Consider the following 26,071-nt stretch of genomic DNA (forward strand, 5'->3'; position numbering starts at 1 on the left):
CCTCAGAGTGATCCCAGCTGAATCTTGGTGTACTTTGACCCCCAGGTAGAAGGACAGGAGGCCAAGGTCGCTCATGTCGAAGACCTTCTTCATCTGAGCCTTGAAACCTTCTATGGCTTGAGTGCTGGCACCGGTGATGATCAAATCGTCAACATAGACACCGATCAGCAGTAGCTCCTCCCCTGTTCCTCGCCTGTACATCGCAGCTTCATGGTCGCTTTGCTGGAAACCCATCTCCTTGAGGGTGGCATCCAGCTTGGCGTTCCAAGCTCGCGGAGCCTGCTGTAGGCCATACAAAGCCTTGCGCAGACGGTACACCATCTTCTCCTTCCCGGCGACGGTGAAGCCAGACGGCTGCTTCACATACACCTCCTCCTTGAGGTCGCCGTTGAGGAAGGCTGATTTGACGTCCATGTGGTGGACGCGCCATCCTTCTTGGGCCGCCAGCGCGAGGACTCGGACGGATTCCATGCGCGCCACAGGAGCAAACGCGTCGTCGAAGTCGATCCCTTCCTGCTGGACGAAACCCCGCGCCACCAAGCGCGCCTTGTACTTGGTCACCGCGCCCCGCTCGTCCTTCTTGAGCTTGTAGACCCACTTCAGAGTGATGGGCCGGTGACCGGGAGGAAGCTCCACAAGCTCCCAAGTGCGGTTCTGCTCAACTGCCTTGATCTCCTGCTCCATGGCTGCCCGCCAGGCAGGATCGCCTTCAGCCTCCGCGAAGTTGGCCGGCTCGCCGGCGTGCGTGAGGTGAAGCTCGGCGAAGAGACGTGAAACCGGCAGCGGTGTGGGTGCGTCCCCGATGATGTTGGGCATGGTACGGTACCGCAGCTGCTCGCCGTCGTAGGAAGCGTCAAGGCAATCGTCGTCGTCCTCGAGCGGTGACGCGAACTCAACTGGGTCCGCCTGCTCGGTCTCTGCTGCTGGTGAAGCAGAGGAGGCTTGTGGATCGTGCTCCCCTGGAGCTGGTGACGGCGCGAGCGGCGGAGCTCCGTCTGTGTCGACTCCCCAGAACTCGATGTCGAAGTCGCTGGAGGCGGAAGCAGACGTCCCGACGGCCGAATTGGACCAATCCCAGCCGCGCCCTTCATCAAACACCACGTCGCGGCTCACCTTAACGCGTCCCGTCGCCGGAACGAGGACCCGGTAGGCCTTGGCGCCCTCGGCGTAGCCGATGAAGACCCCAGCCTTGCCGCGGTCGTCGAGCTTGCGCAGCTGCCCGAGCTCCCTTGTGTAGGCGACGCAGCCGAATGTACGCAGGTAGCTCACCGCCGGCGCTCATCCGTGCCAGGCCTCATAGGGAGTCTTGCCTTGCAAGCTTCTCGTTGGCGCGCGGTTGAGCAGATGCACCGCCGTCATCACTGCCTCCCCCCAGAATTTGGCCGGTATGGTCCTCTGCTTCAGGAGCGCGCGTGCAGTCGCCACGACCGTCTGATTGCGCCGTTCCACAACACCGTTCTGCTGCGGTGAGTGTGGTGCAGAGTAGTGCCGCTTGACTCCTTCTGCGACGAAGTACTGCGCCAGCTCGCCGACGGTGAACTCTCCTCCATTGTCGGTCCGCAGCACCTTGAGCTCACGGCCAGTCTCCTCTGCTTCGGCCTTCACCCGCTTCACGGCATCCGCAGCAGCATCCTTGGTCGGCAGAAGCACCGCCCACATGAAGCGAGTGGCGTCGTCCACCATCAGCAAGAAGTAGCGGCGCCTTCCTGGAGTCGCCGGAGTCACCGGCCCGCACAAGTCGCCGTGGACGAGGTCCAGGGGCGCCTGCGCGCGGTACTGCGCCTGCTGCGGAAACGGCTTGCGGCGGAGCTTGGTGGTGACGCATGTGTCGCAGACTTGCTCCGCATGCTTGATCACCGGCATCCCCCTCACCATCTCCTGCTTGCCGAGCTGGTGCAGCGCCTCGAAGCTGAGGTGCCCGTAGCGCTCATGCCACCTCCATGACTCGTCCTCCTTCCTGGCGGCAAGACATACCGGCTGCGCGGCCTCCAAGTGCAGGATATACAGCCGACTGGGCCCGCGATGTACCTTGGCGAGAAGACGACCACGCCGGTCCCAGATGCGGAGCACTCCATGATCAATCTCCACCCTGGAGCCTCCTTCGTCGAGCTGCCCCAAACTCATAATCGAGTTCCGGAGCGCTGGGATGTAGAAGACGCCATGGAGGACGCGCTGCTCTCCGTTCTTGGCCTAGAAGACGATGGAGCCGGTCCCCTTGATTTCCACTCGAGACAAGTCGCCGAAACGCACCGTGCCGCGCGCCGTGGTGTCGAGCTCGGCGAAGAGCTCCCGGCGGCCGGTCATGTGATGCGTGGCCCCGTTGTCGAGGTACCATCCGTCGAGCGCCTCCTCGTTGGCGCTGGTGTTGAGGAAGACACGCGCGCGCGGCTCGTTGATGTCAAGGGAGGCCGTGGCCTTGGAGCAGACGACTTTGTCCTTCTTGTCGAGCTCGAGGAAGCCGTGGGTGAAAAACAGAGCACCATCATCGTCCTCTGCTTCTGCGATGTGCGCAGCACCGCCACGCCCTCCACCGCGCCGTCCACCTCGATCACCTCCAACGCGGTTGCCTCCTCCGCGTTGGTTGCCACCACCGCCGCCGCGATCACCGCCACCACGACGCGGCTGGCGGCAATCGCGCGCCCAGTGGCCGCGATCACCACAGTTGAGGCAGGTGTCGTCGTCCACCCAGCGATTGTCGCCACCGCCTCTGTCTCCTCCGCCGCGATTTCCCTTTCCGCGCTGTTTCTTGCCGCCGCGTGGACGACGTCGTGGTTCCTTGCCCGACGCGGAAGCGGCAGCCTCATCCTTCTCCTTGGCACGCCACTGCTCCCTTGTCAGCAGCAGTCCACCGATGGCGGCCGGTTCCGCGTCCAGCGCCTCCATGTCGTCCACCGTCTTCAAGCGCCCAGACACCTCGATGGTGAGGTCCTGGAAGTCGAGAAGTGTCTCGATGGCGATCCGGAGCTGGGCGTACTTCGACGGCACGGCGCGTAGGAGCCTCTCCACCGCGCGCTCTTCATCGATGTCGTTGTCGCCATGGAGAAGCTGCTGCTGCTGCTTCAGGACCATCAAGCGAAGGGTGAAGTCCTCGATCTGCTCACTCGGACGGAAGGTGAGCTTCTCCCAGTCGCTGCGGAGTCGCTGGAGCGTGGCGCGGCGCACCGGATCGACTCCGATCCGTGCGGCGGCGATGGAGTCCCAGGCCTCCTTGGCCGATCCCTTCTCGGACAGCGGCATCTGCATCTCCTGCGGCACGGCGGCGATGATCGCCTCCACCGTGCGCCTGTCCTCATGGTATGGCAGATCCTGGTACTCGATCGCATCCCAGAGTTGCCGCGCCTGGAGCTTCAGCTTCATGATCGAGGCCCACTCATGGTAATTTGTCTTGGTGAGCATTGGCCAGGTGGAAATTGCGCCAGAATCCTTGTACACGGTCTGGATCACCGGCGAGCGGCCCCTGGCCCGTCCGCGGCGGCGATCCTGATCCCGATCGGGCGACCGCGTCTGCCTGCGCTCGCGCTCCGGACTCCTCCGCGGAAACGGGCGACGATCGCGCGGCGGATCCTCCTCCACCAACTCTCGACGCAGAGCCGCGGCCGTGGCGGCCGCGTTCCGAGCTGCTGCTGCTGCGGCCTCCGCGGCCTGCTGCGCCTGCGCGGCTGCGGCCTCTGCCGCGGCCAGACGCTGCGCGGCAGCGGCGGCGGCTACTGCTGCTCTCTCTGCGGAGGTGGCCATGCTTTTCCCTCTCTCAACCGGCTCTAGATACCAATTGTTGGCTGCCAGAGGGCAGCTTGGCCAACAGGCCGCTTGGATTGTATTGAATTGCAAAAATGACTTGCTTGATACAAAGATGCTAACCACTGCATATATAGGCAAGTGGTGTACCTACTCCTTAGCATATTCTAACTGCATAAAGCAGATGCTATGATTCCTACTTGGTTGCCAAGACACCATGATCAACTTGATTGCCAAGGAAACACATGACAGTGAATAGTAAATATCTATAGTAGGTAACTAGAAAAATAAGAACACTAGGCTAACTACTGACAGTTATGAGTCGGATAAGAATCGATCGTCACATTATGCTTATGACCTGGCTATCCCAGTCTTAATCTCTATGTGCATGACAATCATATGGTTGAAATCAACCATCGCTAGTGTGACCCCCCTTGTTTGCCGACTTCAGTGGCGACCATCCATTGTGCATCAACCACAATTATGGCTGTTAAGAGTGAAGATTTGAAACTTTAGTGTTGAGAGACAACTGATTAGTTACCAGTAGGAAAGTTAGTCTCCAGCTAGGTAACGACTCTTTGGTAGCTACAAAGGCTATGTCTCATAGAACAATGTTAAGCAAAGAAACAGCAAAGCCGGTCAGCAATGCAATTACTACTTTCTCCTCCAGACCCTGAATCATCAAGTCAATTTCATCTTGGACAATCACACAGATAGTAGCAGATGCGGTATCAGCTAAGTAAAGAGCTAGAGAAAGCACATCCCTAGTTTCAGTCAGCATCATTATGTATATGGTGTCAAAGGGCGCCTAGCTCAAACGGTTAGGTGACCCAGCGGTACTAAGTCCTAGGTTCAACTCCCCGTAGGAGCGAATTTCAGGCTGAGGTTGAAAAAATCTCCTCGTCCGTCCCCATAACCAAAGCATTGGGGGGCCACCAGCCCAATTCTCACTTGGACGATGGAAAGCCACCGTGTAAGGGTGGGGGCGTGGGTTCGGGGGTTTTCTCGGTCGGGTGAGAAGGTCCTTCTTCTTATTTGTAATGCTGCGGGGGCAGTCTTAACCCCCCGGTCGAGTTTTTTTTTCATTATGTATATGATGCTATCAAAAGATTTGTTCAGGACTCTATTGGATGAATCATAGGAGGATCGTCAGCAACGGTCCCTTATCTTTGTAGGACTGTCCCTCTACATGGAGTATGCATTGTGCCCTGCAAAAACAGCCCACAGTCCAATGCTTGTCCATCGTTGAACTGGTGCCTAAATCAACGGTTGAAGTTGTTCCCTGGGAAGCATATGAGGAAAACCCTAGCCTCCAACCTCAGCGAGAAAGCTACCGCTGTCATAAAGAGAATTAGAGAGTGCAGAACACACTTCCCAATGTGTAAATCAAAGGAAAATAAGAGCGAGAAATCTGTCGAGATTTCATGGCACTAAACCGATTATCTTTAAGCCAGAGATTAGTGGCTCAAACATGGTTGAATTCACACCAAACTTGGTGATCTCATTCCTCGCTTAAGATACTTTGATGTCTTAAGTTGGTTTAAGGATTGGTTGAGTAAAGCATCGGATTTGAGAGATGTTTTGACATTTCGGTCACAAAATTTCGGAACAAAGCAGTTTTGATAGATGATTTGTTTGGATACTCAAACGGTGTCCGTTTGAGCTGAATTTTGGTCAGTAGTTAAAGGACTCGTGGATCTAAATGACTACCAAAATTTGTGCACAATGGAGCTGTAGTTTGCAGGATATGAACTGATTACTGAGAGGTAGTGAGGTATAGAATCTGCGATTTCTCTGTTGACTGCTATCACCCCTCCAAATAGAAGGATGAGTTTGTAATTGATGCCAAGATTCACAACATGGTCAATGTTTTGCCGTTAGATAATCCTTTAGGTGCCCTAGAGGAGACTCCTGGCACCCCTTGGTGGCTTGATTTTGCCCTCTCATATCAATAATGTTTAAGCAGTTAAGGTGTTCTACAAGTAAATTTGTACCGTTACGAGTCGAAAACAATTTGAAAAGTGTAAAACAACAGATTTCAGATTATGCTTATGAGTTGTTGATTGACATTTAAAAGGTAGCTTCAATGTCAAATGTAGTTCAACAAAGCTAGTTTTGCTACAGTGTAAGTTAACCCAACTTACTGTGCAACAGCACCATGAAGGAAAATTATACTCAATCTCGGTGGTGTACTATTTCTCCAGTTAGTGAATACTTGCAACCTTTGTTGTCCTACAGACAACGTTATCATTCTTCTTCAGTAATGATTTCCAAGGCGGACTTGTCCTTGGTACCTTCCATGTGTTTTTACCCAAAAAGTTACCTCCGATTCAACTCAGATAACTATTGCCGCTTGGATATGAGGATTCCCTCAAATAATGATCGTCGAAAACGCTGAGTCAACAGTGTCAGCTATCACATTCACCGCTCACTCAACGGATTCAGATAATAAAGTGTTATCATTAGAAAAGGAGAGTCTATGTTGTCTCAACATAGCAGGTCCCAAACCCTAATAAAGGAGGATTATGATAGGCATGGCGAGCCAATATTAAATCTAGTCATTCTAATGGAAATAAAACCCGAAAAAAAAACCGTTGGGGCGTAACCCTCTTGGCGACGCGTCATATCGGAACCCGGGTACGGTGTTAAATGGGCAAGGGCCGGGTCGGCACCCCCTTGTTGACTCGCCATGTCGCGATCTGGGCATGGTGTCAAGTGAGCAAGGATCGGGTCATCGCTTCCTTAGTGGCGCGCTACATCGGCGCCCGGGTGTGGTGAAAAATGAGCAAGGGTCTTCACATCTGAGTCGACGGGTGCAAAAGGTAAAGAATCTAGTGGAACCAACTAGGATCCATTTAGATAGTTGGAATAGTAGGGTCGCTTACAGATAAGTTAAGAGAATTAGTTGATACCGCGATTAGGAGGCGTGTAAATATATTATGCGTTCAAGAGACTAAATGGAAGGGTCAGAAGACGAAGGAGGTGGACAATACAGGTTTCAAGCTTTGGTACACAGGGACAATCACGAATAGAAATAAAGTAGGAGTTTTGATTGATAAGAGCCTCAAGAATGGTGTGGTGGGAGTGAGAAGGCAAGGAGATATGATTATCTTAGTCAAGCTTGTCGTTGGTGATATGGTCTTGAACGTAATTAGTGCGTATGCCCCCCAAATAGGTCTCGACGAAAGTGCTAAGAGACAGTTCTGGAAAGACTTAGATGGCTTGATTAGAGCTGTACCTAGTAGTGAGAAGTTTTTTATAGGGGGAGATCTTAATGGGCATGTAGGTACTACAAGCGCAGGTTTCGAGACAGTTCATGAAGGTTTTAGATATGGTAGTAGGAATCAGGAGGGGAAGGAAGTTCTAGACTTCGCGGTAGCTTTTGATCTGAGATAGCCAACACTTTCTTTAGAAAGAGAGAATCTCATCTAGTGACCTTCAGTAGCGGACAACACTTTAGCCAGATTGACTTTGTCCTCGCAGGAAGAAAGGACAAACGAGTATGCTTAAGTTGCAAGGTGATACCAGGGGTGTGTGTTGTTTCTCAACATAAGCTTTTGGTGGTAGACTTTCGTTTTCAGATGCATGCCCGTAAGGATAAACAAGCTAAAATTGAAAGAACAAAGTGGTGGAAACTGAAAGATGAGACGTCAGAGGTATTCAGGGAAAGGGTTATCAAATATGGCTCTTGGAAGGAAGAAGATGACATAAACAACATGTGGCAGAAGATGGCAACTAACATTCAGAAGGTGACTCAGAGGTGTGTGGAGTAACCAAAGGAAGTGAACGCAAGGCTAAAAATACTTAGTGGTGGAACGAGGAAATCCAAAGGGCTATTAAGGAGAAGAAAGAATGCTATAGACGCTTGTACCATGACAGAAGTGTGGACAACATAGAGAAGTACAAGGTAGCAAAAAAGACTGAAAAGCGAGCTGTAAGTGTGGCAAAGGGTAGAGCGTACGAGGATCTTTACCAACATTTAAGTACGAAGGAAGGAGAGAATGACATTTATAGGATGGCTAGGGTTCTTGAGAGAAAGATAAGGGACTTCAACAAGTTAAGTGCATTAAGGATGAAAGGGAGCATCTCTTGGTGAAGGAGGATAAGATCCGACATCGATGGCAAGAGTATTTTGACAAATTATTCAATTGTGAGAATACGGACACAACCTTTAAGTTGGATGACTCTTTTGATGACACCAATAGACGTTTTGTGCGGAGAATCCAAGAATCTGAGGTCAGAGAGGCGTTGAAAAGGATGAAAGGAGGTAAGACGATAGGGCCGGATGGTATCCCAATCGAGGTGTGAAGATGCCTCGGGGACATAGCTATAGTATGGCTAACCAAACTGTTCAACCATATTTTTCGATCGAACAAGATGTCTGACGAGTGGAGAAGAAGTATATTGATACCGATCTACAAGAATAAAGGGGATATTCAAAGTTGTACTAGTTAACAGGGAATTAAGTTGATGAATCATACTATGAAGCTATGGGAGAGAGTTATCGAGCATCGCTTGAAAACAATAACGCGGGTCTCTATGAACCAATTTGGTTTCATGCCCAGAAGGTCAACCATGGAAGTCATTTTCTTAATAAGACAAGTTATAGAGCGGTATAGGGAGAAGAAAAAGGACATACACATGATTTTTATTGACTTAAAGAAGGCTCATGATAAAATACTAAGGAATGTTATGTGGTGGGCTTTAGACAAACATAAAGTCCCAACGAAGTACGTCGGGCTCATTAAGGACATATAAAACAATGTTATGACTAGTGTTCGAACAAGTGATGGAGACACGGACTTCCCGATTAGGATAGGACTACATCAAGGATCAGCTTTGAGCCCTTATCTGTGTCTTAATGATGGATGAGGTCACAAGGGATATACTAGTGGACATCCCTTGGTGTATGCTTTTCGCGGACGATGTAGTGCTAGTTGATGAAAGCCGAACAAGAGTGAATCGGAAACTGGAGTTATGGCGGGAGACTTTGAAGTCTAAAGGTTTTAAACTCAGTAAAACTAAAACTGAGTATATGAGATGTGACTTCGGCACTACTACTCGGGAGAAGGAAGATATTAGTTTGGAAGGTCAAGTAGTGCATAGGAAGGATACATTTCAATATTTAGGATCAATGCTACAGAGAAACGGGGATATTGATAAAGATGTTAGCCATAGAATCAAAGCAGGTTGGATGAAATGGCGTCAAGCATCTGGTGTCCTATGTGACAAAAGGGTACCACAGAAACTAAAAGGTAAGTTTTATAGGACGACGATTAGACCTGCTATGTTGTATGGTGCAGATAGTTGACCTACAAAAAGACGACATGTTCAACAGATAAGTGTCGCGGAAATACGTATGTTGCGTTGGATTTGCGGTCATACAAGAAGGGATCGAGTTCGGAACGATGATATACGTGATAGATTAGGGGTAGCACCAATTGAAGAAAAACTTATCCAACACCGGTTGAGATGGTTTGGACATGTCCAATGGAGACCTCCAGAGGCACCGGTGCGTAGTGGAATCCTAAGCCAGGATAGTAACGTGAAGAGAGGCAGAGGAAGACCGAAGTTGACTTGGGTAAAAGCAATAAAAGGAGACTTGAAAAGATGGAATATACCCAAAGACTTAGCCTTAGATAAGAGTGCTTGGAAAACAGCTATTCACATGCCTGAACCTTGATGGCTTTGCTGGGTTTCAACTCTAGCCTACCCCAACTTGTTTGGGACTTAAACGCTTTGTTGTTGTTGCTGTTGTTGTAGTATTCGTTTGCCATTTGTAGGAAAGGGTTATGTCATGGTGATCTACCTACCAATGTGACAGTTGTGATTGCAATGATTACTTCTGCTTGCATATTTCCCAAGATGGAATCCTGAAAGAAGAAAATCCTTGTCCTCTCATGTGCTCTCTCCAAAGTAAATCCAGATTGTTTTGTTAAGACTTAAGAGTTTATGTTTCCTCACTCCTAGGTTTCAATTTAATACTGGTTCACATTAAAACTGTCAAGCCTGTCCTTCTAGGTAACCATTCTTAGTATTTCAAAATGGATAAACTGCAAATATAGGAGTGCTACACCAGTGCCATATTTTTATGTAAGTAGTTCAGGTGGGAGTTCTTTCTTGGTCTCGATTTTTTCCCTAACACGCAGGAGAGGTATCTTTTTTGGGAAATCTCAGTCAGAAACCATGAGGTTTAGTTGTGCAATATGGATCCCAAATTGGGATGATACGAATTTTTCTTGGAAAATATTGTTTTTTGGCTCCCCTTGCAATGCACCGGCAAAGACCTTGTAAAAAATAAAGCAAAAATGCATCCTCTTTGGCACATGTCTTTATAAACTGTGGTATGATGCTATGTCAGGTACTAGAGGTTAATAAAAGACCTTGGACAAGAGAACGTAGAAATGAAGTGCTGCTCTATTATAAAAAAAAAATATTTGCCCTTATTTTTCAAAGCAGAAGGTTTCCTTTGAACAGTTCCTATCACACACGTAGAAGTTTCAAGTTACTGAGTTACCTGGTGTGGATTGCGATCTATAATTGACTGTTCTTTAAATTTAAGCTTGCAGGAGTACTGGCCACTTCCATTGATGCGCATTGTGCCATAATGGTCACAGTAAATTTTGCCAATTATGATATTGTAAATGGAAGTAGTCACTTTACTCCACTGAAATGTTTCTCCATCATCAAATTGGAGGGTAAGAACGCCTATTGGGTCAAGCTGAATGGATCGACCCCAGAACTTCCCTCTCAGATTGGAATCACCCCAGAATCTCCAACCTCTACCGTCACAGTGGCATGCAACAACCATTGGGTGATGACTGACCTGAAATAAATATTAGTTCTTGTCACAACCACGTTTTTTTAATCAATTCATGTGAATACCTTCTTAACCAAATAACTTCAGTGAGCACTATAGGTTAATACTACTAGAAAACATGCAAGGTACAAACAAAATCAATGACAGGAACTAGGAATTAAATTACTAGTTCCCTCTGTTTTCTACAATACTTGTCCATGGCCTTGGAAAAAATCATTTCATAATACTTGTCCAACGACGATACCAAGTGTGCAGTTATTGCTGTATTTCCACTCTACCCCTAATTAAATGTTCAGAAGACAGGAACTAAGAATTAAACTTGCATGCTCTATAATTACATTTAATAGGGGTACTGGATGGTCATTTCACATTTTCTTTTTTCTGAAAGTATTACTTTTTCAGACTGTGCATGGTGTGCTATGGACAAGTATTGCAGAACGGAGTATAAAATAGTTCATAGTTCGAACAGCTATGTAACCTTTTCAGAGAAAAAACGAAGTCCTTTATCCGGATAGTCAGCTTCATATGTTTCCCCCAGTAGGGGATTGAAGGGTTTGCATTGCCGACCTTCGGTTGAAGCATAACCTGATACTGCAAACGCTGCTACATGAAGTATCCTCATTAAGCTGTCACCCTACATTTTATTTACCAAGAATCATTGCATTGCAAAACATAAAGCATTGATAGGAAGCAAAGCATAGCACTCAAATTAGGGTGAAGATTACAAAACTGGACCTGCGGGGTAAGACAGCCCCTGGGCAATTAGCTAAGATCTTCTCACGCAGGTCAAGAAAATCCCCAAACCCCCGCCCCACCCATACACAGTGACACCATAGCCCATAGCCAGACCTTAGACCTGTGCTTTGGCATGGGACACATGAGGGGATTTTTTTTAACCCCAGCCTAAAATTCGCTCCCAAACTAGCTTCTTTCCTAAAGGAAAGCATATTGCATACCAAAATTTGTAGCCAGCGAAGAACCAAAAGGAAATTGGATATGAGGTTCTCGTTTTTAATCAGTGTATCAGCTTTTTTTTTTTTGGGGAGGGGGGGGGGGGGGGGGGCGGTTTGGATTCTCCTATGGATTACATGCTATACATGCTACACAGAGACTCTCGTCTCTAAAGATATCAGAAATTTAAACAGCTTGTGCAATGAGTTTGGATGATAGAGATAACACTAGATGACTAGACAGTTCAAATCAGTAAAATTATTCATATTAAACATTGCCTTTTTACAATTATTCAACATGCTTACATAACTTGTTTGGATGAACCAAAACTGGCAGGAATTTCAGCCCAATCCAGGCCTAAAAGTTCTCGGTTGGCCAGGAGGCCAGGATGGGGCAAGCAAAGAAGGCTTCAAATGTAAAGTTTTTTACGTGGACCAAATTTAGTTACTTGAAGTGTCATACATAAAACATATAATGCAGTCTGATATTTTCAAAGAAGAAAATTATAGTTACTAAAAAAACCTTGGCCATGCATAACTAGTTAAATTTTGACCAATATCAAATTTTTTCTATAGACTCCCAAAAATGTTTGATTAAGCAGTTGAAATATATGGAAGATCTTACAAAGAAAAATAAAATGGAACCATAAAGAAACATTGAAATAGAATCTCACATAATTAATCCTTTAAAGAGAGTGTTGGAAAGACTTATTACTCTACCTGTTTTCCCCAGTGTAGTGCATGGTCAACCAAGTAAGAGTACTCCAAATCTTCAAAACATTTTTGTAAAGAAGAAAGAGGCTCATTGAAATAAACAGGTAGACAAACACCTGAGAGGTCTTTCCCTATATTTTCTCTAATTATTGACCATAATCCTATATGCTTCTCTTTTTCCTTAGGCTCCGGTAGCTTATCCCTACGTAGCACAAAGGGATATTTAGTAGTTTTGACACTATTTGTAACAGAAACTCCAACATATTCTGATCCAAAACCTTGTGCAGTTAGTTCCCTCCTTTGACATGAAGCACTCCGTAAAGACTCTGCACATAAAAAGTCTCTTGTATCAAAGTATGTAACTTCATCTTCCTCAGTTTCAACTTCAGCCACGTGGCTTGCAGTGTCAGGGTCTGATTCAGTTGTACTTCCTCCTGATAAAACTGAATAGAAATCTGCACATTTGGCAAACAGCAAAAAAAAATAAGCCCCATTTTAGGAACGAGCTGGACATATATTTAGTACACAAAATAATTTCAAGTTTCTTTTCTGCAAAAAAAATTCATGTTTCTATACAACGAACAAATGTGCATGCTTCTTGGTATATACCGAAGGAGAGATTGTGTGGAATTGCATGATAGATTGTGTGGAATTGCATGATAGATTGATTCAGAGAAGGGGAGCTTTACATAGGTGAGGGTGAGGAGATCTTGTGGTTCATAGAAGTAACACCAATCAAGATCTCCTACAATCTCTCTGCACCTCTACTCTCTCTGAGATCTCCTCTCATCTCTCTACTCCTCTCATCTCTCTGACTAAACCAACCAGGGCCGGCCGGCTAAACAGCCTAGCACTGGACCCATACACACGCATGACATACTACTGTCTAACACGCCCCCGCAGTCGCAGCGTCGGTCGAGCAGACGTTGAGACTGGACCTGACCTCCATGAAGACTGACGAGGTGAATATGTCGGCAAACTGAGATGTTGTTGGTACATGGAGGACACAAATATCACCAAGTGCAACGCGCTCCCGAACAAAGTGTAGATCAATCTCCACATATTTGGTGCGCTGATGCTGAACAGGGTTCGAAGACATGTAGACGGTGCTGACGTTATCACAATACACCAAAGTTGTCTTGCGCAAAGGGGTGTGCAGCTCAGACAACAATTGGCGCAACCAGGTAGCCTCTGCAACGGCATTGGCAACAGCTTGGTACTCAGCCTCGACACAGGAGAAGGTGTTCTGACGCTTGGACGACCACGAAATCAGTTTGTCACCAAGAAACACTGCATAACTAGAGGTGGACTTGCGCGTGTCGGGACAGCCTGCCCAGTCAGCAGAGTACACAACCAAATCAGATTGGGAACAGGGCCGCAGCCGTAAACCCAGCGCCAAGGTGCCACGGACATAGCGCAGGATGCGCTTGAGGGCGGCAAGGTGTGGCTCTCGTGGATCATGCATGTGGAGACATACTTGCTGAACTGCATAGGAGATGTCGGGCCAAGTGAAGGTCAAATACTGAAGGGCACCTGCAAGGCTGCAGAAATCCATGGGATCAGCGACACGGGCACCATCAGCGAAGAGCTTCGGATTAATATCCACAGGTGTTGAGCATGACTTGCAATCAGCCATCCCGGCACGCTATAGAATCTCGATCATATACTGTCGCTGAGAGAGAGAGAGACCCGAGCTGGTGTGCTGAACTGTTAGAATAGGCGCCTAAGGGGCCTGCTATGGGCTGGCACCAAGCCTGTTCGGCTGGTAGCCTAGGGGCTGTTAGAGTATTAGGAATAGTACCACATTGCCTAATCATGTGAGATGTTAGTCCCATGTACTCTATATAATCAGCCCATGAGGCCCAATGCAATATATTAATATTCCTCCAATTATATTCTCTTTCATGGTATCAGACTAGGTTAGGTCTTCCGCTGCCCAACCCACCCCACGCGCGCCGGCAAACAGCCGCGCAGCCCGCCCATGGGGTCGTCCTCTCCACCAACCCCCAAGGGCGACGAAGATAGCTCCGCCACCTCGCTCCAGGGTAGCGAGGTCGCTCGGCGCCTCGCCAATGAGCAGGCCAGCGAAGCCACCGCCACCGCGCAGCGCCTGGAGCGTAAGCGCGTGGCCAAGGAGGAGGCGCGTGATGCTGCTCTGGCACGCGCTCTCGAGGCCGAGCAGCAGGCCACAGCCGCGGCCAAGGAGCGAGACGACGCCGCCCTGCGCGCGCGGCCATGGAACGCGCAGCCGCCGCTGCTGCACTCGCACCTGAGCCATCGGGCGGCGCCTCTCCACCGCCTGGAGGCGCCTCTACGCCAGCCGATCTCCGAGCGGCCATGCTCCACCACGAGGCCGTGGCGCTGCTCCAGCTTCACTCCCAGGCTGTCGCCGTCAGCAACATCCGGAACCACGTCACCACCGTCCTCGACGTCGACTCCGGTAACTTCAAACCGTTGGTGCTATCAATTCCTGCTCATCCTCGGCAAGTTTTCGCTTCAGGGCCATGTCCGCGAAGAGCCTCCAGTCCCAATTTCCCCCGATTGGGCCCGGATGGACTGCGTCGTCAAGTCTTGGATCATCGCCACGCTCACGGACGATCTTGGCGAGATCATCCGTGCCCAGGGCTCCACAGCTCGTCACGCCTGGCTCGCCGTCGAGTCGCAGTTCCTCGGAAATCGGGAGGCCCGCTCCATTCAGCTGGAGACGCAGTTCCGCAACTTCATCCAAGGCGACCTCTCCGTCACCGATTTCTGCCGCAAGCTGAAGAAGATGGCCGATGATCTCACGGCCCTCGACGAGGTCATCACCGACCGCACCCTCGTCCTCAACGTCATCCGCGGCCTCAACGAGCGCTTCGCCCACGTCGGCACCCTGCTACGCCGCGCCAAGCCCTTCCCCACGTTCCTGGAGGCCCGTGAGGACCTCATCCTCGAGGAACTCACCATGGCAAACCGCAAGGAGACTCCAGCAGCTGCCCTTGCTGCCACTACGACTCCTACAGCAGCTCCTTCGTCCAGCACCGGTTCTGGAGGCGGTGGCGGGGGCTCCAAGCCTTCCAACAACCGCCGCAACAAGCGCGGCGGCGGCGGCAAAGGTCAGGGCAGCAGCGGCTCTTCAGGACAGGGTTCCAAGGCTCCTACCGGCAACAACCAGCAGCAGCAAGCTGCTGGACAGCAGCAGCAGCAGGCCGGAGGGGGGCGCCCTTGGCCGAGCTTCTACAACCCCTGGTCCGGCTCCATCCAGATGTGGCCAGGGGGCCCTCGACCACCTCTGGCGCCCATCCCGGTGCCTCCTCACCTCTAGGCGCAGCAGCAGGCGCAACACCAGCAGCAGCAACAGGCCCTGCTCGCCCAGCAGCAGCAGGCGCTTGTTGCTGCCCACCAGCAGGCTGCCGGTCAGTGGGTCGCTCCGGGGTATTACAACCCTATGACCGGTCTCCCCTCCGGGGACCCGACGGACCTCGCGGCGTCATTCAGCACGACGTCGCTGACCCCTCCTTCGAACAATGAGTGGTACTTCGACTCAGGTGCTTCTTCACACATGACAGCTCAGTCTTCTTCTCTTTCACATACTCAACCTTCGCGGTACCCTAACCTTTCATCTATTATTGTCGGTAATGGCTCCCTTATTCCTGTCATTGCAACTGGCTCCACAGAGTTATCACCTTCTCTACGTCTTAATAATGTTCTTGTGTCGCCACAAATTATTAAGAATCTTATCTCTGTTCGCCAATTCACTATTGACAATAATTGTTCTGTTGAGTTTGACCCCGCTGGTTGTTCTGTGAAGGTTCTTCCGTCTCGGAAAGAGATCGTTAGGTGTAATAGCTCCGGGCCACTGTACCCACTTCGCCTTCCACTAGCACTCTCCTTTGCCGCTCAGGGCTCCTCTCCACTGTGGCATCGACGTCTTGGGCATCCCAGTCATGAGGCATTGTCAAAGCTAGCGTCTAGTGTGTCTTTTTCTATTCAGGATTGTTCAGATTTATGTCATGCTTGTCAGCTAGGACGTCATGTTCGTCTACCTTTTCATGTGTCCACCTCTCGTGCGTCTAGCAAGTTTGATCTTATTCACTGTGATTTATGGACCTCTCCAGTTGTCAGCATCTCTGGTTATAAATACTATTTGGTCATACTTGATGATTGCACTCATTATATGTGGACATTTCCTTTACGACTTAAATCTGACACTTTCAGCACGCTTGCTCACTTCATCGCCCACGCCTCCACTCAGTTTGGCGCCCGCGTCAAAGCCGTCCAGTGCGACAACGGGAAAGAGTTTGACAACTCCAGCACCCACCACTTCTTCCTCACCCAGGGCATCCACCTTCGCATGTCCTGCCCTTACACCTCGCCTCAGAACGGTAAAGCTGAGCGCATTATTCGCTCTACAAATAATGTTGTTCGCTCCCTACTCTTTCAGGCGTCCATGCCTCCCTCCTACTGGGCGGAGGCTCTCTCCACGGCGACTGTTCTCCTCAACATATTGCCCACCAAGACTCTAGAGTTCTCCACACCTCATCTTGCCTTGTTTGGCAAGCCACCCACATATGATCATCTGCGAGTTTTCGGTTGCAAATGCTACCCCAACATGTCCGCCACTACTATTCACAAGCTTGCTCCTAGGTCTGTCCTGTGTGTCTTCCTAGGCTATTCAGCTCATCATAAAGGGTACCGCCGCCTTGACCTATCATCCAATAGAGTCATCATCTCCCGGCACGTCATCTTCAATGAAACGGCCTTCCCTTTCGCTGAGCGTCATGGTCCCAATACTCCAGCAGACCTCGAGTTTCTTGCCGATGACAGTACTGATATTGTGCCCGCTCCTATTGGACCGTCGCACAAGTGTTTACCTGCAGGGACTCCCTACAGCACCTTCGACGCCACCCGCGCCCCTGCCGGTCCCCGTGCGGCCGTGCCTGTGGCACCCCTGGAGCCTCCCCGAGGATGCTGAGGATCCTCGGACGCCCGCACTCTACGTTCCCCCCGCCCTGCGGGTGTCAGGGACGTCCACCGCGCCACACACGGCCACCAGGAGTCTCTCTTCCGCGCCACGCGCGGCCCTGGAGCTGCCCGACGCGCTGCGTGCAGGCTCGTCTTCCTCGGGTTCTCCGGTGTCTCTTCAGGCAACCCGTGGGCCACCACCAAGTTTCCCACCCCTCCGGCCACCCCGGCTGCCCAGCGACTTCACGTACGTCTACAGTCGTCGACAACGGGAGCTGCCGGCTGCCCCGACTGCGGCCCCAGCCGGCCCGGCTGCTGCACCGGCCGCCCCCACTGCTGCTGCCGCTGCCCCGCTGCCCAAAGGGGCGGTTCCTGCTCCTCCGGCAGCCAACCAGCACTCCATGGGCACACGATCGAAGAGCGGCTTCAGGATGCCTTCTATCTACCACGCCGTGCCTCTCTCACCGGTGCCGAAGACCTTCCGTAGTGCTCTTGCCGACCCCAATTGGCGAGCAGCTATGGAAGAAGAACACAGTGCTCTCCTACAGAACTGCACTTGGGACCTTGTGCCTCGTCCGCCTCGGGCCAATGTTGTCACTGGGAAGTGGATCTTCAAGCACAAGTTTTAGTCTGATGGCTCCCTCGAGCGGTATAAGGCGCGTTGGGTTCTTCGTGGTTTTACCCAACGGCCTGGTGTGGATTTTGATGAAACCTTCAGCCCTGTCGTGAAGCCTGCCACTGTTCGCACGGTGCTCTCCTTGGCGCTCTGTCGCCGCTGGCCCATTCACCAACTGGATGTGAAGAACGCCTTCCTTCATGGCGACTTGACTGAGACAGTGTATTGTCAGCAGCCGTCCGGATTTGAAGATGCAGCTCATCCCGACTTTGTCTGTCTTCTGAAGAAGTCGCTCTATGGCTTGAAGCAGGCTCCTCGTGCTTGGTACAGTCGGATGGCTTCTTACTTGCTGTCCATTGGGTTTGTTGAAGCCAAGTCATACACTTCTCTCTTCATCTATCAGCGCGGATCAGACACAGCCTACCTGTTGCTTTACGTTGATGATATTGTCCTCACAGCTTCGTCTTCAGATTCTCTTCGGCGGATCATCTCAGCTCTTCAGCGGGAGTTCGCCATGAAAGATCTTGGTGAACTACATCACTTCCTCGGGATGCATGTTCAACGATGCGGCGATGGACTTCTGCTCTCACAGCGACAGTACATGCTGGATATCTTAGATCGCGCCGGGATGGCTGAGTGCAAGCCGTGCTCTGCTCCAGTTGACACCAACTCCAAGGTTGCTGCAGCTGAGGGGGGCCCAGTGTCTGATGCTACAGACTTTCGCAGTCTTGCAGGAGCTCTTCAGTACTTGACATTCACTCGCCCAGATATTGCATATGCTGTTCAGCAGGTTTGCCTTCACATGCATGACCCTCGAGAGCCTCACCTTGCTGCCCTGAAGCGGATTCTTCGCTATGTTCGGGGCACACTCCACCTTGGTCTTCTGCTGCGACCGTCTACTCCGACTGATCTTGTTGTCTACACCGACGCTGACTGAGCTGGTTGTCCGGACACTCGCAGGTCCACCTCGGGCTATGCAGTGTTCCTCGGCGACAATCTTGTTTCCTGGTCATCCAAGCGCCAGAATACAGTGTCAAGATCAAGTGCTGAAGCCGAGTATCGCGCAGTGGCTAACGGAGTTGCAGAGGCGACTTGGCTGCGACAGCTTCTCTTGGAGCTACGTGCCCCTCTTCGGCGCGCCACACTGGTGTACTGCGACAACATCAGTGCCGTCTACATGTCCTCCAATCCGGTGCAACATCAGCACACCAAGCACATTGAGATCGATCTTCACTTCGTCCGGGAGCGAGTTGCTATTGGTGATCTTCGTGTTCTGCATGTTCCTACTGCTTCGCAATATGTAGACATCTTCACCAAGGGGCTGCCTACTTCAGTGTTCACGGAGTTCAGGTCCAGTCTAAACGTGCAGAATGGCTGACGTTTCGACTGAGGGGGTGTGTTAGAATAGGCGCCTAAGGGGCCTGCTATGGGCCGGCACCAAGCCTGTTCGGCTGGTAGCCTAGGGGCTGTTAGAGTATTAGGAATAGTACCACATTGCCTAATCATGTGAGATGTTAGTCCCATGTACTCTATATAATCAGCCCATGAGGCCCAATGCAATATATTAATATTCCTCCAATTATATTCTCTTTCATGAACGCTGAGACCCAGAAAGTCAAGAAGATCGCCGAGGTCCCTCGTAGGGAATTCCTGCTAAGGGCACCAATGGTACGCCGTAGTAAGGCAGTGGAGGAAGCTGTCAACACAATGTCATCCACATAGAGCAGGATGTTAACCATATCTGTGCCATGACGGTAGACAAACAATGAAGTGTCAGATTTGGTCTCAACAAAACCAAGCCGCAGGAGGTGGGAGGCAAATCTGTTGTGCCAAGCACGAGGTGCCTGCTTAAGTCCATAAAGAGAGCGATTAAGGCGGCACACATAATACGGATGAGCAGCATCTTCGAACCTGGATGGCTGAGCATAGTAAACTGTCTCGGACAGGGTCCCATGCAGAAAAGCATCGTCAACATCAAGCTGATGGATAGGCCAGGAGCGCGAGAGAGCCAGAGATAGAACTGTCTGTACAGTGCCAGGTTTGACGACTAGACTGAAAGTCTCCGTAAAATCAACACCAGGGTATTGGGTGAATCCACGAAGAACCCAACGTGCCTTGTAGCGCTCAAAGGAACCATCAGCTTTGAATTTGTGCTTGAAAATCGATATTCCTGTCACCACATTGGACTGGGGCGGTCGAGGAAGATCCCAGGTGTGATTGGACACCAAAGCAGAGAACTCAGCCTGCATAGCAGTCTGCCAATTTGGATCGGCGAGAGCAGCACGGTAAGTCCTGGGAACCGAAGACAGGGGTGCAGCCTCGAACAAGGCCGGCTGATGGAAGCCGTGCTTCCCACAGGTGACCAAGGCATGTTGATTGGCCACGTGTGGCACGGGAACAGCACCAGCAGGAAGGGGCGCTGCCGCTGCAGGGACTGCAGCAGTGCGCACAATGGGCACCTCCGGGGATGCCAACGGTGAGGTCGAGGACACCTGAGGGAGCGGCGCCGGAAACGGCTGAGGGCGCCGGCTGTAGACAGCACCGAACCAGTGGGGAGGACGCGCAGGGGACTCCGGCGACTGCCTCGTAGGAGACGCCGGCGGCTACCTGGTCGCAGACCCATCGAAGACCGCCTAGACACTGAGCACTGCTGGGCTGCGCGTTGCCGACGCGGGGAGCTGAGACAGCTGCGACCTGATGGGCAGAGGCGGTAGGGGCGGTGGGGTCGGGGGCGCCAGGTGCCGCACGTGGCTATGCGGGTGAAGCTGTTCCTGCATGGGTAAAATACGGTGATGGTGGAAAGGGAACCGACACAGGGTTAGTATTATCCTCCAGGAAATCGAAGGCCGCCGGGGTGGGAGGTGAAGGCTCCTCGGAGAAGGGAAAAGAGGACTCCTCGAAGACCACATGGCGAGAGATGATGATGCGATTTGTGTGACGGTCGAGGCAGAGATAACCCTTGTGGTGAAGGGAGTAGCCAAGGAAGACACAGGGCAGAGCGAGGAGCGAGTTTGTGGGCAGAGGTGGCAGAAAGGTTGGGATAACACTTGCAACCAAAACTCGGAGGTGCTCATATGATGGTTGGGTGCCAAAGGGGGAAAAGTGAGGTGTGGAAAAATTTAGTGTTTTTGTTGGGAGGATGTTTAGGAGGTAGGTGGCGGTACTAAGTGCTGCAGCCCAAAACCGGGGAGGGGGGGGGGGACACTAGCTTGGAACAGGAGAGAGCGAACAACATTATTGATGGTCCGGATAATGCGTTCAGCTTTACCGTTCTGAGGTGAGGTGTAGGGACAGGACATGCGTAGGTGGACGCCATGGGAGAGGAAGAACGTGCGGGAGCTATAGTTGTCGAACTCGCGACCGTTGTCGCACTGAACTCCTTGGATGTTGACACCGAACTGGGTGCGCACATAAGCGAAAAAGTGACAAATGGTGGAGAATGTGTCAGACTTGAGACGTAAAGGAAAAGTCCATATATAATGTGAGTAGTCATCAAGAATAACCAAGTAATAATTATGACTAGAGACACTAGTAATGGGGGAGGTCCAAAGATCATAATGTATTAACTGAAAAATATGAGTGGTATGAGATGACGACGCATTAAAAGGCAGACGTATATGACGCCCAAGTTGACACGCATGACACAGTATGGCTAGCACTTTTATTACAAGGAAGACCAAAGTGTTGTGGTAGTCTAGACTGAACTTCATGACCAGAATGACCAAGACGCTGATGCCAGACGGAGGAGGTCGTGGCGGCAAGGAAGGCAGATGCTGGAAGCTGCAACGGATAGAGGGGACTGGAGCTGTCACACCTGGCGATCTCTCTCCGAGACGAAAGAGCCTTCACAGAACAGCCAAAAGGGTCAAATTCCACAGAACAATTATTGTCGGAAGTAAATTGGCGCACGGAAATAAGGTTATTAATAAGGTTTGGAGAAACAAGAACGTTGTTAAGACGAAGGTTATGAGGGAGATGAGTGGCGCCGGTGGTGGTAACAGGGAGTAAATGACCATTTCCGACAATAATGTTGGGTGGAAAAGAGGTGGGAGTGGAAGTGAGTATACCGGCGTCGGAGGTCATGTGGTGTGGCGCCGGAGTCAAAATACCACTCATGTTGTTGCGGCTCCTGGAGGGTCATCGTTTGGAAGTTGGCGTCGAGCGTCTGCGGGTCCCAGCCAGGTGGTGTATAGTCAGGCGACTCAGGAGGCGCATAGCCGCTGGGAGGTGGCACACCCCACTGACCGGCCCACGGACCTTGGGACCCAAACATAAGGGCATAAGGCTATGGCTGTGAAGGTGGTCCTAGCACCATGGAGACCCGTGGTCCAGGCCACATTTGAATAGACCCAGACCATGGGATGTAGGGGCTCGGCCACGGAGCACCGAGGCGCGGCCCAGCGTGCTGCTGCGCACCCCCGGAGTGGTAGTCACCGCCGGAGTTGGAGGAGGGGCCGTCGCTGCGCTTGCCACCGTGTTTGCTGCGCTTGTTACCCCCAGAACCAACGGCCGCCTGTTACTGGGGTTTAGGAGGGGCAGTTAGCGGCACAGTAGAGGAAGACGCACCAGGGGCGCGTCGCCTGTGGTCACAGGAGCCCCGGGGCTGGTCGTCGCAGCCAGCGCCACAACGGGAGTCGTCTTCTTCTACATCGTCAGCTCCTCGAGCTGAAGATCGTCCTGCACTTGGAGGAAAGTGGGGAGAGGGTTGTTGCACCGGAGATGAAGGCCGAGGGGGGTGAAGCGCTCGTTGAGGCCCCGGATGTTGTTGAGGACGAGTGTGCAGTCACTGATCGGTTCGCCGAGGTCGCGGAGGTCCTCTGCCATGCGCTTGTAGCGTCGGCAGTACTCAGGGACCAAGAGATTGCCTTGAGAGAAGGCACGAAACTCCTGGTCGGTGAAGGGCAAGCCGCGCGGTTCCCAAGGAATTAGGACTCGATAGCGAGCCAGGTGGTGCGAGCAGTGACGCTGTCGCGGGGTCGGAACCGCGGCAAGCATTGTTGTTCGAGTCGGTGTCAGAGTACGTGTCTCCGGTGGCTCGGGTGGACTGAACACAAGAATCACAGGGAGTACGCAATGGTTTATCCTAGTTCGAGCCGATCGATGCCCTACGTCCAGCAGTTGATTAGCCTTATACTCAAGAGCACCCAAAACCGAAGGGTTACAACAGAGTGTAAAGGAGGTAGAGAGAGATTTAGTAGGGGGTTAGCTCGGTACTAGTCCTAAGGTTGCCTCGCCACCGGTGGAGCCTTCCCATCGTCGGAGAGGAGGAAGACGACGGGTGCGGTGGAGGAGCGCTATCGGTGCCCCTCTCTGGGTTGCTCTGCTCTCGGTGCCGAGCGGGAGCGGATCGATGGGGAATGGAATGATCTGTCTTGGATTGTCCTCCCCCTGTAGGATCTGACCTTATCCCTTATATATCGAGATAGGTCGGGTACATGGCGATGTGGGGGTTGAGCCTATGATATACATGCGTCGGAGTCCAGGAGGGTCCTGCAGCAACGCTCTGTGGGCTGTGGCGGTGTCGTGGAGCCGAAGAAGCCCTGGGCGTCGTCCGGTTGGCCTGTTCTGACACATTGAGTGTCAGGCTGTGTCGGCTTGGACCGGCCTCTCCCAGGCGCACCTTCCGGAGTCTTCTTGGTGACGAGGGAGGCCGACTCGAGGGGCTGACGCGCGGGCCCGAAAGCCCTCGAGCCCCCGGAGGCCATGGAGAGCTTGTCTTCTTATGTCACGCCCTGTGCGTGACCCTGTCAGGGGAGCGGCCGGCAAAGCCGCGCCCAAAGTGCAGCGTTGGGGGAGCCCCCGAGCCTCGATGGCTCAGGGCATGTCTTCTAGTGCCCGGGCCTTGGCTAGCGTCGTAGGCCAGGCAGGAGCCAAGGGTCGATTGAGAGCCTGAGGCTTGGGCGAGCCCCAAAGCCCTGAGCAGAAGCCTTGGCGTGCTCAGGCTCGGCCGGGTTTCTTAATCTGAGGGTGCGCGCGAGCGTACCCGATGGGTATAGCCCCCGAGCCCCCGGGCGATCCCGGTGGGGTCGGTCAGGGGTCTCTTCGGTCGGGAACCATTAATCCCGAGGCTTAACATACCCATATGTTAGGATTTCGTCAGGCACCACACTCGGAGACGAGGTCGTCGGTGATGGTGCCGTTGAGCCACGTCCGCACGACGCAGTCCATGCGCACCCAATCAGGAGAGTGGGGCGCGGTGAAGTCAGAGAGGACGTGCTGCTAGAGGGAAAACTTGCCGACGAGGAAGGACTCACGCCATCTCGCGAAGAAGGGGGAGTTGAGGTCGAGGACGAGGGGCACGAGTGCGCGGATGTTGTGCACGGCAACCGCCTGCGTGTGCACATTGAGAAGCGCCGCAGCTTCGTGCTAGAGAAGGACCATGAGGCGGCGAGGATCCGCGGCGACCTATCCATCGCCGTCGCCGATGGCGTAGTCATCCTTGGGAGGCTGGGCTGCAGCGCGCTCGCAAGCCGCGCGGTCACGAGCGGCCTGAAGACGCGCGTCCGCCGCATCATGTTCCTGCTGCGTGAGCGCGGCGTCGCGCTCGGGTTCCTCGGCACGAGTGAGAGCCGCAACGCGGTTGCGGACCTCCTGGGCGGCGCGCTCGGTGTCCGCCCGCTAGACATCAACGGTGGCAGCGGCAGCGGCGGTACCAGCATCACCAGGAGCAGGGGCGGCGGGAGCGTCTTGTGGGGTGGCCATGGAGTAGTAGCGTCGGGAAGCGGGTGCACGCTAGGAGCATCAGCGCCGGGAAGCGGGCCCGCGCTAGAAGGAGCAGCAGCGCCGGGAAGGGGGCGTACGCTAGGAGCGGAAGTGGAATCAGGAGATAGCCTAGACTCGTGATACCATGAAAGGAGAGATTGCGTGGAATTGCATGATAGATTGATTCGAAGAGGGGGAGCTTTACATAGGTGAGGGTGAGGAGATCTTGTGGTTAATAGAAGTAACACCAGTCAAGATCTCCTACAATCTCTCTGCACTTCTACTCTCTCTGAGATCTCTCATCTCTCTACTCCTCTCATCTCTCTGACTAAACCAACCAGGGCCGGCCAGCTAAACAGCCTAGCGCTGGACCCATACACACGCATGACATACTACTGTCTAACAAAAATGAGCATTTAGCAGCAGCTGTACAGCAAGAACTGAAGTGGTGGGAGCAAGCCAAGGCAAAATGGTTGCACAGTACAACCTGATTAGTATTTAACAAAGAGAGAATGACATTTAACCATACTCAGCTGAACACTGGATAATTATATAATAATTTGACGATTGAAACTATGACTGTATATCTGATCACTTATGTAAAAAATGTGGAGAGATAAGTCAAGATGCATAGAACGAATCCTTCTATTTTGCCACAGATGAATAATAAAAAAGCAAACAGAGGTTTCAAGTGTTTCACACCAAAATGGCGTAACATCTATGTCAACCCTAAACATTTTGACAAACACTGAAAGATGATGTAAAACAGTTGGCAAACAGAAAGGTAAGCAAAATCATAAGGAATAGTATTATAGCATGAGTAATGAAACTACTAACCACTTTGTCTTCTGTTAGCATAGCCAAGTGTTTCCCTCTCCTTAGTCTCATGGACAACTGTTCTCTCCAGCTCAACTTTCTCTGTCTGCACCAAGAAATGGACCATGCTGACCCTTAAAATTATGGTCAAATTCTTTCACTTTAAAAGAAAAAATCGTTTGCATAAGTTGAACAAAAGAATCTTTAAGGAAGCTTGCAAGGATGAACTTATGCAGTTGCAATGTGCTCTATAAGCAATCCAGATGTTAAAGAAATTACATCATACTAAGACACAAATTGCACTTTGCTGCTTACCAAGTATAAAGTAAACATAAATGTGTCTGTCTGAGACGACTAACTTGTTCCAATTAATGAAAAAGAAATGCAAACAGATTCCATTTATGGATAGTATTATCATATCCTTTGATACGGCGTGGCCAATGAGGAGAGTCCAGGGGAGAGTGGAGCAGGAGATGAGACTGTGAGTTGGAGCGAAGGGGATAGCGAGGCAATGGCGCGGTGGGGAGATCGCCGGCGACAGCGGCAGAACTGCGCGCAGCCACCGTCGAAGAGGAACCCCACCCGCTAGGGAGGTTCTATTCTTCTTGGATGATTCCTTATTACATTCTCTAAGCCCCCTTATAGAACAGGAGCATGCTTCTAAAAATAACTCTGCAGTCCTAGCCACTAGACTGGATCTGCATGCTTCTAAATGCTTCTTAAAAATAACTCTACATTCCTAGCCACTAGACTGCATCTGCATGCTTCTAAATT

The 26,071-nt window shown here is 51.5% G+C and overlaps 1 protein-coding gene across 2 annotated transcripts in view; it reads right to left on the reverse strand.

The window, feature by feature from the left end:
- The window catches only part of LOC136502754 (oxysterol-binding protein-related protein 1D), a 44,321-nt gene that overhangs the window by 11,347 nt on the left and 6,903 nt on the right, over window positions 1–26,071 (reverse strand). For both annotated transcript variants that reach the window (XR_010770688.1, XM_066498006.1), the window contains exons 3-6: window positions 25,319–25,403; window positions 12,226–12,674; window positions 11,034–11,189; window positions 10,253–10,561 (exon numbers count right to left, since the gene is read on the reverse strand). Coding sequence is in view for 1 of the 2 variants with exons in the window: in XM_066498006.1 (XP_066354103.1) it covers window positions 10,253–10,561; window positions 11,034–11,189; window positions 12,226–12,674; window positions 25,319–25,403 (999 nt within the window). In the remaining variant the exon portion in view is untranslated. The remainder of the gene's footprint in view (window positions 1–10,252; window positions 10,562–11,033; window positions 11,190–12,225; window positions 12,675–25,318; window positions 25,404–26,071) is intronic.

This window comes from Miscanthus floridulus, chromosome 14, assembly GCF_019320115.1.
Source record: "Miscanthus floridulus cultivar M001 chromosome 14, ASM1932011v1, whole genome shotgun sequence".
Lineage (NCBI taxonomy): Eukaryota > Viridiplantae > Streptophyta > Magnoliopsida > Poales > Poaceae > Miscanthus > Miscanthus floridulus.